Source organism: Larimichthys crocea, chromosome XIII, assembly GCF_000972845.2.
Source record: "Larimichthys crocea isolate SSNF chromosome XIII, L_crocea_2.0, whole genome shotgun sequence".
NCBI lineage: Eukaryota > Metazoa > Chordata > Actinopteri > Sciaenidae > Larimichthys > Larimichthys crocea.
In genome coordinates this window covers 45,144,506-45,158,645 of record NC_040023.1, presented here as the reverse complement: position 1 = coordinate 45,158,645, position 14,140 = coordinate 45,144,506, and the positions used below count along the sequence as shown (strand labels likewise).

Below are 14,140 nucleotides of genomic sequence, written 5' to 3'. Positions count from 1 at the left end.
ACATGGCCAAAGAATCAGTTCAGAACACCTGTTGATGATCCTGCGGTGAACAATCTTGAGGATGATAATCCTCTCAGCACAGTCTTTGAGGAAGTCAGACATCTTCTGCTTCAGCTGGGGCTTCATTTCATGCTTGGCTATCACCTTCAGGTGGTCCCATGAGGCTTTGCAGCGCCGCTCCATCTGACACAGGTTCTCCTGCAGCTGGTCGAAATCCACCTGACGGAAGAGAATATATTGCTGTAACACACATATTTATGACATACAGCAAAGGGCCGCAGGTTGGATTCAAACCCTGGGCTGCTGGGGCAAGGACTGAGCCTTTGTACATGCTCTACCAACTGAGCTAATCGACACCCCAGGAAGTTGTGTTTTTAAGTTGAACCAGCTTGGATAGGATTTACAGCATAGGGATGCAAAATAGTATTTATACGAGCTTGCAGAGGGCGCAGCGTACTTTTGCAGATCGTGTGATGGCTCCAATCTCGGAGTAGAGGTCGGTGCTCTGAGGGAAGTTCTCCACCACAACAGAGCAGGCGTGATGCAGCAGGGACTGCTTATGAACCGTGTCCTTCACCTCTGGAACCTTCTCCAAATACGTCATCTCAAAACCTTTAGCCTGGACACATGGACACAAAGATTACTTAGAAAAAAAAAATGGTTTGTGTGTTTCCTTTTCTGCTTTCCTGTGCTCACAAAAATTCACTTAAAGTTATTTAGAAGAAAGAAATGATGATTTGAGCTATTTGGAGGAGTATTATGAGGCACATCCGTACTCAAACTATAGAAGCTAATATGTGGTGTAATTTTTAATCTAGAAATTACAGGCTTAGAAAATCCACATTCCATTAAAATCACCATCTCTGCAATTATTCCAAACAAAACAAGCTTGTCATTATGTCCCACTACGATGATGAGAATCTGTACTGGTTACAACTCACATTGGTGCCGTTGAGGAAGTTTCCGATAGCGAGCAGCGTGGAGAGGATGTAGCGTAGAGTTTTGTTCTTCTCCAGCTGCTCCATACCCTCCTTCAAATCCTGCAGCGGCTCTGCTACTTCCTGGTAGGAGGAAAACACACACAAGCGTGTATACAGACACATCATTAGTTGAGTCAATTAAGACACCCAGAAACATGTGTTTCATGAGTCCACAGTTATATAAGTGGTGAACAGGTGCACCTCATCTCCCACCACAGATCATCTGCGTCTGTCTGAGGTCATGAAAAAGGTTGCTGCCTCTGCTATCAAACGTGCTTCTGATTACTTGTTTTTGTGCAGCATGTTTCTCTTGTGTGCATGTGTTTGTGTGCTCGTATGGTATGTTGCCCCCAACTACCAAACTGTCCCACAGAGTCAAGTCAGTAACAGTGTTCTGTGGTCAGGAATCGTGCCTTTCGTGGATATAGATGAAAGACAACCTGCGGAAACCCGTAAAATTTACAGGACAGGGAGGGAGGGGCGGCATGTTTTTCATTCTCTGGGTTTTGACTTTGAACTTCTTCTCCTGGATGCATTCTTCACTCGAGTAAAACATGGTGTGCTAGAAGAAGATGAGGTGCCGCTAATAAGCGTGCATATTTGGTTATGATGTTATGATGTAACTATGTTGATGTTTTGCGGATGTTTTTTTGTACTAAAAGGGATGTTGATACCAACACGGGTACAAGACACATACACACACACACACATGCTGTGCACACTGACCCAAACCATAATGGTGCGGAGTTCATTTGGCCTCGTGTGTTAGTAACAGTATGTCTGTTTCTACTTTAATAAAACCACATTCACTCGCTTTTAAATGTGTGTTTGATAATGGTTTTGGTTCGGCATTCCCTCTCCTACATTCTTATGAAAAGTATCTTCTAAATTCTTGTAGTTTTATCTAATCATATTAGCGCTGCCTCATGTTTATACAGACCTTCTCAGTTGCTTCGTAGTCCATCTTGAAGGCCCAGAGCTGGAGTCTGGCGGAGAGCTCACTGATGGAGGACAGAGTGAGGAGGAACTGCTCTGCTGAGCCCAGTGGGACATCGGGGTTGGCCAGCTGGGCCTCCTGGATCTTCTGCTTCTCTTCCTCTGTGGGGATCATGGTCAGGATTTTCTGAAGGGGAGGGCAGTGATAAGGATAAGAGATTGACAGGTGTCAGTTTAAGTCATGTACATCACTTGTTTTCTTTTCACCACTGTTGTTATCTCTCACCTCGATGCCCTCCTTGTTGAGCGCGTACTCGTCAAAGTTAAGGATGGCCGTCTTGATAGTGCGAGGAGGAGGCAGCACCGTAAGGCCGATGTTGATGGCGTTACTTCTCTTGGAATCCAAAACGATGATCTCCTGGCGCTTGCCGTCCGCTGCTGTTTTCTAGTACACAAATATACAAAGAGGATCACTACTGGGTCTCTCTCTCTCTCTCTCTCTCTCTCTCTCTCTCTCTTTACTCTGTGTGGTCTGCTTTATGGGCTTGTAAGGATCAGGAGATCATCACTCAGGTTATGTTGACAGCAGCTGTGGGAACTAAATGGTTGGTAGGAACAGGAAATACCACTACAGGTTGCGTCTGTACAGTATGTGTGTTTATGGGGGTGTTTGCATGTCTGCAGACATACTGTCACTGTATGTGAGCACATGACCTCACCAGTGCTTAAGGCCATTAAAAGCTATTAAAGGAATAGAAGTCAGAGTAGGTGCTAAGACCTGGTTACTACCACTAGGAAGTTATACACTCGCCATATGGCACGTGGAAGACTTACACTATAGTACAACTCTACCACTACTGAGTTGTTACAATTTATGCTCTTATGATATGTGAGATTAACTTCACTTTTGAAGCATATTTTTAGCAATAAAAATATATATATTTAACAGTAAAATTCAATATTTTAAAACACCAGCACAATTGTTGAGGTAAAAATCAAGCTTAAGGCAAAGAATTAAATATTAAACCAAAAAATCTAGTTCAGTTTTTTAACCATTGTGTTAATGTAAAGTAAAAATATTGATGTATATGTAAAGCAAATCAATCAGTCAGACAGGGGAACAACTTGCGAGAGATCAAAAGTGTGTGAAATTGGTTTAAACCTTGCAATCTCTAATCTTTATAATAAATACAACACATACTTTACATTCTACAGAATTCACCTACAGGAGGGAAGAGTCTGTTGCAAGCGTAGATGCATAAATAACAGGCAGCTGTTGGCTGCTTAGCATCACCCTACAACAGTCTGAGTCAGCCAAAGTAATAACAAAGTAATATCAGTCAAGTTTGCTGTGACCTTTGATGGCTTTAATATTCTGGTGGTCCTCTAAATCATGGATTCATTGTCATCAACTGACAGCTTTGCTTGAGCTGCTTCGATAATATAGCTGCAGACCACCATCGCGCTGTCACATTAGACTAGAAGCCGATCTTAGGTGAGTTACTAACTGATTTTAGGCTTAAAACAGTCACGCTTTTGAAGCAGCGGCTCAGGAATTCAAAGTGTGAGAGGCCCCATCTTAGCAGACCATATTTTTCTTATTTAGAGGCTTTGTGAGAATTACAAATGATTCAAAATGCCCCTGTTTGATCAGCATCAGCACACACATGTGACTTTGTTTAACCCTTAAAACTTCAACTTTCAAAGTGCTGGAGATAATGGACACCAAACCTATGGGCGGCAGAGGCAAGGTGTTTGTGATAAAGCACCAGCCACTGAAGCATATCATATATAGACGTGTGTCATACTTCTGTAGTTTACATGAGGAGCTAATATTACATACATAACGTGGTGGATTAGGAATGACATCCAATCTCATATTCTGATGTAAAGAATAAACATGGCTGTCTTTCTCCGAACCAATGACAAAAACATCTGGTGAGTAACTGGTCAGTCCACCACCAGTGTGATTTACCATAGTGGTTAATATAAATATAAATATAAACGGTTAGTTCATACAATGAGGCTACAAACCCAAATCTCCCAGACCTCTCTGAACCCTGATCGCTGTCTATTTACCTTTGTAACTGGTATTTCCTTTGATTTCGACTCAAACAGGTGTTCCAGTTTGGCTGTGTCCAACTTCACTGGTTCCAATTTGGACCAGAGCGAATCTCCGCTCCGCTTGTAGTCCTTGTACTGAGAGTCTGTCGGGCGCACCTGATCACAAATGGAACAAAAATGGGCTGCATTAGGTAGAAAAGTGTTAGACTGCCATTTCCTACCATAAACGAGAGTAAACGAGAGACTCTGCACACAAATAACCACAGATAATAGCAACAAAGGAAACAATGTGGGTATAGTGGCTCATTCTGTTTCTGAGTACTCCTTAATTGTGACTGGCTAATAAGCACTGTGTCTGCAGGAATGCCTGCCCAACCATCAACATGGGTCAATTATTCTGACAAACAAAAAAGGGACTTAATTTCTTAATTCCATAAAAGTTATAGTATGTCTGCTTGGCCTGCCATGGTCTCGTGGTCAATATAGTAAGGTTAGTCCTTGTAATTAAAAAATAAATTATGGCAAAGCAAAGTTGTGGGACAAAAACAGTGATACAACTATTTGTGTTTGTTGGTCTTGGTTGTTGTATCTTGACTGACCTCGCTCCAGAAGAGCCTGATTGTCTTCTTTTTCTTGTTGAATAGAGGTGGCTCCGGGGGAGGAGGCACTGGAATTGATGCAGGGGGAGGAGGAGGCCTCATAAACCCGATCAAGGGAGGTGGCGGGGGGCAGCTGCCTAGCATGGGAGGGGGAGGAGGGAAGCGGTGGATGAAGAGTGGAGGAGGAGGCGGCGGGGGTGGGAGGTCCCCGCATCCTCCCATCAAAACAGCATCCAGAATGTTCTTGTCATCATCCTCTGTCAGGTCGGTGAAGTTGATGTCTCCAATGCGCAGCTCTCGAGGGCTGGCCAGGAGCTGGTCCCAGATCGTGTCGGATTCCTTTTTGGGTGGGGGTGGGGGTGGAGGGGGCTCATTGGCTGGGCACTCCAGGTGAGCGTGGGGCGAAACAAGGTCCTTGAGCAATTCTCCAAACCGCTCAGCTAACGGTCGGATGGTCCCACGGTGCGCGGATTTGTCGGCCCTGTTGTCGCTCTCCTGTTCAACACTCAGCTGCCTCTCAGCATCCTCCTGGGTTTCTTTGTCCTCTCCCTCTTCCTTTTCTTTCTCTTTCTCCTTCTCTGCATCCTCTTCTTCCTCCTCCTCCTCCTCTTCCTCCTCATCACTGGGTTTCTTGTTCTGGGAATACAGCATGTCCAGCATGAATAGCTTGCTGTTGAGGAGTTTGCTGCACTGCTCGTTCACCTCTTCCTCCTTAAAGCCTGAGAAAGAAGTTGCGGAGAGAAAAGAGGGATTTAGGAAAAAGTGCACTCCGCATACCACCAGGTATTGTCAAGGAGTAGAGTTTTGTTCTGAACAAAAGAGTATCATCTCAACTGCATACATCAAAGTGTGCTCCGTCGATTTTACAAATGGGGTTCAGTTTACTCAGTTTAAATCAGAAAAATAACCATGTTGGTGGGCTTTCTTTTTTATTCCTTTGCACATCTATGTCTTTATTTGACAGGAGAGCCAAAGAGACAGGAAAGCAGGGAGAGGGAGACAGGACAACACACAGCACCCCAGGTCAAATCGGGTTGTTGGAGCAAGGACTTAGCCTTTGAACATGGGATGCACACTACAAAGTGAGCGAGCAGGGGGCTCTAGAGCTACTTTTTAACAGAAAACCTGCAATGCAAACCGAGGGCGCAGAGTTTAAAAGAAGTGGCATTTAGGAGGCAGGAAGGAACTGAAGGAATAAAAATGCTACTGAGCTGTACGATGGTAACTGTAATATTTGGTGTTTTTGGAGCTTTACCATTAAGAATCATCGTTTACTTTTTTCCTCTATCATTCTTACAAAACTTTTTTTTTCTTTTATGGTCCAACACACAGCGCCCCAACTCTAAAGCTGGAGTAATTCCTCTCTGCACTGCATGTAGGCAAACTTTCACCCCTATTTTTTACTTTTATGTACTATGTTTAGGCTTGTTTTGGTCTCCTAGAAGATTTTGGCCTCCTAGAAAGAGTTAAATTATCCAGTCAACATGCAGCATGTATACCAAATACATTGCATCATATCCATGTCAACAACAACAACTGTAATATCTTATTTTTTTCTTTTTGATACCATATTAGCTGAGAATATTTTCATTTTAAATAATAATTGAATCAGTCCTAATACAGCTGATCATTTCAATCCTTTCAAGAGATAAATAAACTTATAATAACTAGATTTGTTAATATAACTTGAGCACTAGTTCACAATGCAGCACATAAACAACCTACCATTCTCGTTGCTTCCCCTCTCCTCTCTCTCTAGAGTGCTGCTGGCGGAGGAGATGCTGGAGGCCGAGCAGTTGTCCTTCTCGTTCACTTCCTCATTCTGTCGTTCCTTGTCGCTCAGGATGCCACTGTCCTCCTCCGCCTCTTCTTTCTCCTTCTCCGGTTCCTGCTCACACTCCTCGCCTTCCTCCTCCTTTTCTGTTGCCACTTCCTCCTGCACTTCTTCCTCTTTCTGTTCTTCCTCCTCTTCAGCAGTGGCCTCTTTTTCCTCCGTTTCTACACTGGCACAGGAGTCATCAGCCTCTCCTGTCACGAGAAGAATCTGTGTTACTTTAATCTGTAAAATGGTTTCCTGTCTCTCATGTCTTGATTTGACTCGCTGCAATCATTCACACAGAAACATACTGTAAGGTGTGTGACTTATCTGCAGTGACATACTGTTCAAAACGTGTGACACGGCTATGTTTGACTTTAAAGGCGTCTCTGTTGAGACTGTCCGTGGGATACCCGTGTATCAACACACACACTTACACACACCCTAAGAAGAAAAACAAAAACACACGCCCACACACTAAAGTAAATGATGTGGCAGGTACAGAAAGCCAAGTTGTTACAGGACCAGGATATGAACAGGAAATAGAGAATTAAGTTCCTGTTTACGTCAAAACACCTAACTCAACAGTACAGTGCATGCAGTGAGGCAGGCAGGGTTAGAATAACATGACACTGTGAGGCCCGTTTGAGCTCGAGCACCTCAGCGCATGGCTGCGCATGCACTCAGCTCCAAAACAAGGCTGTTTTCTCACACAAGATGTTTTTGCATCACACTTTCAAAAAGGTCTTTCAAAAAATCTCATTTGACCATTTCACCCATATCCTCTCTCTCTCTCTCTCTCTGTGTTTTTTTCTTTATGCCCCTCTGATGGTGTTCCCCTCCTCTCGCTCAGTATTTTCCAAAATCTGTCTCGCCTCTCCTTCTTTGGCTCATGCCTGCATGCTAATTTAAATGACAGGCTGAAAACTGAAACTATTTAAGGTTAAGAATGATTGCTTTGGGGGGTGCACACTGTTGGGAATTGAACTGACAACCTTCTGCTTTTAATTATTAAGTCACCAAAGTGTTAACCAGCAGAAATCAAAGTCATACAAGTGCTCCAAACAAAGAGAACCTAAACACAGACAATGTTAAACTTATAATAATCAGGTTTTTAATCCTATTCATGTCAACTAGCCATTCAGTGTGTTTACATTTAGTAATTACCTCCCTGCATAGAAACTGTCTTTGTTAGCAGAGTCCGACATTGTTGTAAACCCCATTATATATATATATATATATATATATATATATAAAGTTTTAAATATTACAGGAAATAAAGGAAAAGGAAGGAGGTGGTGACCAAGTCTGCTCACCGTTTCCTGCTGTTTTATACTAGTGTTTGCCAGAACTACTTACAGCATGCTGTTAAAAAGACTTCTTACATCTCATCAGACACCATTTGGTTAGCCAATACTATATGACAGCCACTCTATCAAACAATATTTTCAGTTTTCCTACCAGTCTCAGAGGGCGTGTTGGGGGTAGTGGGGGTCTCGGCTTCGAGGTCAGCCTCTGCGTCTTCCTGGGAGGCGAAGGAGGACGGGGTGCTGCTGCGTGAGGATGAGGGCCAGGCCTCTGAGGGTTCGAAGGTCAGGTTGAGGTCAGGGCGAGCCCTTGACACCCGGACGCGGTCCCGCTCGTACTCCTCCGCCGCCACACGCTCCACGTTCTTATACCTGAAGGGGAGGGAAGGAGAAGAGGGGGAGGGTCAGGGGAGAAAAGAGGCAAAAACAGAGTCAGAGACAGTGCACCTTCTGTCTCGACTTTCTCTGTAGTTCTGCACTCAGTGTTGGTCTTAAAATTACCTAAGCTACCATGCTTACCTTAAAAACACTCAGACTAGTCCTCAGTGCTTTCTCCTCTACAGTTACCATGTCACCCCTTCACACTATAAGCCCACCTCACTCGTCTACCTCACCCCATTAATCGCCCACAAAGCATTCATCACTCAAATCCTGCAGCTAAGAGTTTCACCATCCTGCTCTCCTTTCCTGTTCTGTCTACTCAAGTGCTCAGCGAACACCAGCAGTCCAAATATGAATATGCAACCAGAGGGAATTTAGAGAAGAAGAGACGGTGTTAGGGCGGAGGGGTTGCGGAGGAATGGAAAACGACAGGAGAGAAGAATGGAAGAGATAGGGAGAAGTTAATGTTAGTTTGGCCTCTGAAAGGCCAAACATCAGAAGTGAATCAGTGTAAACCTGTTCAAGATGTGCCTCGATCAGCTCTCCTCTTCTGTCTTTTTCCTTTCAAATCCAATCCAATCAAATTAAATTTTATTTGTATAGCCCAAAGTCACAAAGTAGATTTGCCTCTGGGGGCTTTACAATCTGTACAGGGAGTGACACTCTCTGTGCTTAGACCCTCGATTGAAGTGAGGAAAAACCCTTTAACAGGGAAAAAAAGGTGCAATCATCCTTTTCTCCCGCTACCAAACTTCACCATACGACCTGCTGGCCAGAACAGAGACCTGTGGCACTGAATCAACCCTCTCTCTCTCTTTTTCTTTCTCTCACCCCTCCTTCTTTCCCACCGTACCATGAATGTGTGGAGCTTCTGTTCAGATTTCTTAAGCATCAGGCCACTTCAGAGGTCTGGGGAAATCGGATACCAATATATGTGTGTGTGTTTGTGTGTGTGTGTGTGTGTTTCAGGCTAAAATGGAGCGAGGGAGCCAACTGTGTTTGCACCCTCAATATGTTGTATGTCCTTACACACTTAAGACATAAAAGGCGTTGAGTGATAGTTTGCAAAACACACCAGACTACCAATGTAAGCAGTGTTCGTGTCCATAAATCATCTTTGATAAGGTGTTTACTGTATTTGTTTAGCTGTACTCAACCAATACGCATATGTATAATCAAATATTGACCTGATACTGTCATTGTATTAAAGATATGTTTAGAGATACCATGGATGGTGATAACATAACATGGATTGTCACAATGTATTTAATATTTAGGACCAAGACCAAGCTCTTTGAGGCTATACTTAATGTTTCCCATGTTCACCATCTTATTTTGGTGTGCTAATAAGCCCTTTTGCAACACAAAGGAGAAATGAGGAGTGGAGCCAAAGTTACAGGAGAGGGAAAAATGTGATCAGAGACCAAAAATCTTTGCTACAAGATTCAGGGATCTTTGTTTTAGGCTTAACTCCAGTGTGTACACACCATTCACAGGCCATCATAATTTATTTCCTTTTTGTCCAGGTGTTACAGTACTGTATCTTGTCAGACAGATCTGTCCCTCAGGGAGGTGAGCTGGGGTAACAAAACTAATGTTTCCCTCCCAACCATGACGCCCAAAAACATCATAAATACATCAGCCTCCACTGAGAATACATCTCCCATGTGGTCATCACCCTCCCTAGCTTCAGTGTTATGTGTCTTGTTTACTCCATCTGTTGTTTGAATTAACTGCTCTTAAGTTTTTCTTTCTTTTACTCTGTCTACTTCTATTTCTTTTCGGTCTGGCTCTCTGACACAGCGTGTTATTGTACTGACACTGTTTTAAATTGAGGGTGAAAGAGGTCTGAGTCTACAGGAAAAGCACTTGGCACAGTACAGAGACTCTCAGTAGAAGAAAAAGAAGAAGAAAAGGGAGGAGAAGAAGTCTTTACTAATATATGGCTGCATCAAGTATGATCTGTCCTGAACATGATCGTGACCTCACATAGCCTCCTGAGTAAACGTCTTGCTCCCTGTGATGCTCATTTGCACACACACACACATGCATTTATTAGCCTCGTGAAAATTATTCTTGTGTGTGTGTTTGAACGTACACGTGCCTGAGTAAACAGTGTCTGCGTATGTGCACGGGCGTTCGGTGTGAACAGCCTTACGAATCCTGGAATCTGATTTTCTCACAGCGTGCAGCCAAAACAATCTAGCTCTTGGCAGATCGCGGCAGTTAAGATACAGCTCCTCAAGAAAGAAGAAAACAGGCAGACAGAGCGAAGAAAATTGGTTCAGTATCCCCCCAGCCTCTGGCAGCAAAGGGCACCTTTTTAACCTGAAAACAATTACACTATTACCGTGCTTCCCAAACCACAGGCTGAAACATATTCCCTGCAGGCTCAGCTGTTCCTGTGAGTGTGTGTTGTTTTGATTTAGTGTGCACACTTACCTCTCCTCCCGCGCAAGCCTGGCCTCTTCCATTTTATCCACATAGTCGCGACTGTGAGAGACATAAACAGAGTCTTTTAAAACATATTAATCAAATCCTACACCGGTATAATCGTCTGCAGGGTTAGGGATAGATACATCTGCCTTTGCTCTTTCAGGTTTCTGTCTCTTATGAGTCCTTAATATTTATATCTTTTTCTGTAATTTTCTATTCAAACTTATTTCCCAAACAAAGTCCGGGGTCTGTCACCTGTGCTTGTTCCTCTCCTCTCTCTCTATCCTCTGCAGCCTCTCCTCTCTCTCCACACGGCGGCGCTCACGTTCGGCTGCCAGAGATTCCTGGTGTTGTCGGTAAGAGGAGGACAGAAGACCTCCTAAAGCAGGCCTGGAGGAGAGACAGAGTGAGAAGGAAAAAAAATAGTTTGATTACACTCCTGCACAGTCCGTGTGATGCTTTGATCCTCAAATACCATTTGGGTTTGTAAAACCCTCTTCAGCACAGTGCAATATTAAACCTCTCTTCACAGGCATTTTTCTTCTACACTGTTCATGAACATAGCACGACACAATGCTCCCTTCAATATATTTCATTTGTAGGTAGTTATGAAACAGGCCATAAATTATGTCTTAATGACTATTCTCCATGGAGGAAATAGGAGCAGCTTAGAGAGCTGAGATCACATTCACTTCAGTATGTCATCACCACAAATGCACAACGGAGCTACACAGTCCATACTTTTTACACATATGCGTCCACGTTCGTTCATGCAAACGCGTTCACAGTGCATAAGTGTGTATTTTTCAGGATTCTTGTACGCGTGCAGGCACGTGTTGGCACAGACTCCTCTCACCTGGAGCTGGTAGGCGTACTTGGGGTGCTGTGAGAGGAATAGGACATGACACCTCCATTCCTGGGTGAGAGAAGGGGTGAGAAAACGGGCGACAATGAGTGACCTCCACAGTCACCCCCATTACACGACACCCTGCTGACTAACTCGTCAGTGGCAAGAAACGAATGTGACACCTTGTTTCATCAGAGTAGAGCTGTTGGTGCAGCACTAGAGTGACATTTATTAGTAACTGCTGTGGTGTTTGTTCTCATATGTTTCTGGAAAATTCCAGGCAAGGTGTCTCCCCTCACTTAAAGGTCCCCTGTGAATCTGTAAAGACCCTTTGCTCAAACAAATGTACCTTGACTAGTCATTTAGCCAGCGTTAGAATAGCAGGCAGCAATTTCTTTTTTAAGCTACTGGTACCAGAGGTGAAACATTAATGATTGTATAGGAGTTGTTTAAGCATATTTTAGGAATATTACTGGTAATTATAAGTCAATATGTAGAAATCAATGTCTGCTTCATAACAAGCGACATGTAGGTCAAATGGAAAGACCGGAGAGAAAAATCAAACACAACAACAGTATGTACTTACAAGATCAAAGTGAACAGTGAAGGGAGAAAGAAAGGATGAGGTATGCAAAATGTTCTATTAAAAGGATCAAGTTAAGAAGCAAGAAGACAGATATACAAGTGAAAAAAGCATCTGCGAAAACACTACTGCACCGGCACTGTTCTTGAAAAGAAGAAGGAAGAAGCTGTGGCACTGGGAAAATAAAGTGAGGATTGCAAACAAGTGTGGACTATCTGCGAATTGACAGAATTTAGGAAAAAAAGGATGTGAAGGAACAAGAGGTGATAAGAAGAGTGCTGACAGACTGAAGGTGTGAAGCCGTGCGCGCAGTCACAGAAGTGAAAGGAACTGGTGAAAAGGTGGAGGTGATGAAAAACAAAAGTGATGCAAAGAGATCCAAGCTGGTGTCAGGAAGAAAGCCAGAAACAAAAGGTGGAAACTGAAAATGGAAAAGTGCAACAACGCTGAGGAGATGCAAGGAAAGCTTTCTGTGCTTCTTGAACTCATTGCAGATTGAGTTCTGTAGTCCGTCTGACCTGGGAGATGTCGTTTTGGGGGACTCCTCACTGGGTTTGGCTGGAGCCGGAGGTGACGGCTCCTCATGGAGGTCGTAGGAGAAGAGGTGGAAGGGCGAGTGGGGCAGGTAGGGCAGGCGGTCGGGAGAGGGACGGGAGCTGCCGCGCAATGGCGGAACGACCTCCTTTGTAGCCGGGACGCTGACAATGGACCTCTTCCTGGCCAGTAGGGAGGCCAGAAGAGAGGTTTCAGCTGGAGGGCTGAGAGGGGAGGAGATGGGAAGAGAGGAGGTGGGGGTGGAGGGGGAGCGGAGGGGGAGTGCTGAAGGTGGTTCGGTCCGATTCCTATGCTCCTCCTCTTTTATGTTCTCCTTTCTGGAAGTGATGGTGATGGACTGGAGGGTTGTTCGGTGAACTGTGGATGAAGGATGTCTAGCCGGGCTAGAAAGAGAGGAACGATTGAGAGGAATAAATGGATGAAAGCACAAGTGCTCAAAGAAGAAGTAGTGGTACCAGGTGTTTGGGTGCTAGAGAGTATTGCAGTGATATTAACTTGTACACAGGCCACAAGGAGATCAGACCAACCATATATGCAACCAAAAACAGTGACAAAAGAGACATTTAATAGCTCTGTTATATATAGACCCTCTACACATATAAGGATATTATTTCATTTCCACGTTACCACCATATCCTAAAATACCTGGGGGGAGTTTGTTTAGACACTGTGTCAGCCCCCTCCTGCTCATCCGAATCAGACTCAGTCACTGGAGTCTCTTCTTCCTCTTCCTCTTCCTCCTCCTCCTCCTCCTCCTCCTCTTGCTCCTCCTCCTCCTCTTCCTCCTCTATCACATCCTCACACTCCTCCTCTCTGTGGAGGTAGCGGGGTAGGGTGGGGTGGTGGGTGAATGAATGAATGGGGTGTATGGGTGGAACAGTTTAAAGGGGAAAGGATTGAGGGAGAGATAGATGATGCGATACATATGAATAGCATGCAAATGGAAATCACCACAACAGAGAAGTAAAGAGATGGAAGATTAGAAGAGATTGATGTGTTTGAATAATGTTTACAGCTGCACAGCCACACCACACAAGCATTTATGACGCTCAAAGACGACAAACAGGGACATGACATTCATCAGACAGAAGGACGTGAAGGGGTAAGACAAGAGAAAAGACAGAAATGAAGTAGGAGAGAGGGAGAATGAATGTTTCTCATTACACACTCCATGCCTCCAGATAGGTTGTACATGCACACGGAGACAAAATATGATGACAAGGAAGAGGGAAAGGAATGCTGAGAGGAGAACCGAACAACTGACTTGAGATCAGTGTCACCAAACTACTGAAACCAGATGAGCCTTGTTGCAGTCGAGTCGGTGTGCGTTGCCAGGTGTTGTTCCACAAGACCAGAGCCATGTGCGTGTGACGAATGGGTAGTAAAAGTGGTGTCTGTTTTTCTGTGTGCGCACGCATAATGTGAATCAAGATGCAGTCTCTGACATGAGCGACTTTCAATAAACCATATGCTAATGGATTTCTCACACAATCACGTATATTTTTTTTACTTCTGTTTCAGGATACAAATGCTCTAGTACGCATAAGCACCACCAACACTAGCCGAAGCATGGGACATAAGGGAGGAGGTACGTGAAGGGAGTACAAGACTTACATGGATGAGAGGAAATATTTAC

At 44.1% G+C, this 14,140-nt stretch overlaps 1 protein-coding gene across 4 annotated transcripts in view; it reads right to left on the bottom strand.

The window, feature by feature from the left end:
• The window catches only part of fhod3a (formin homology 2 domain containing 3a), a 47,456-nt gene that overhangs the window by 2,334 nt on the left and 30,982 nt on the right, over nt 1–14,140 (bottom strand). For 2 of the 4 annotated variants that reach the window (XM_027287357.1, XM_027287358.1), the window contains exons 11-23: nt 12,468–12,887; nt 11,376–11,435; nt 10,775–10,909; nt 10,526–10,576; nt 7,857–8,074; nt 6,305–6,607; nt 4,580–5,298; nt 3,996–4,136; nt 2,203–2,361; nt 1,921–2,103; nt 942–1,061; nt 458–619; nt 29–219 (exon numbers count right to left, since the gene is read on the bottom strand). In XM_027287357.1, coding sequence (XP_027143158.1) covers nt 29–219; nt 458–619; nt 942–1,061; nt 1,921–2,103; nt 2,203–2,361; nt 3,996–4,136; nt 4,580–5,298; nt 6,305–6,607; nt 7,857–8,074; nt 10,526–10,576; nt 10,775–10,909; nt 11,376–11,435; nt 12,468–12,887 — 2,862 coding nt within the window. The remainder of the gene's footprint in view (nt 1–28; nt 220–457; nt 620–941; nt 1,062–1,920; nt 2,104–2,202; nt 2,362–3,995; nt 4,137–4,579; nt 5,299–6,304; nt 6,608–7,856; nt 8,075–10,525; nt 10,577–10,774; nt 10,910–11,375; nt 11,436–12,467; nt 12,888–14,140) is intronic. The other 2 variants (XM_027287359.1, XM_027287360.1) reach the window with 2 other exon arrangements.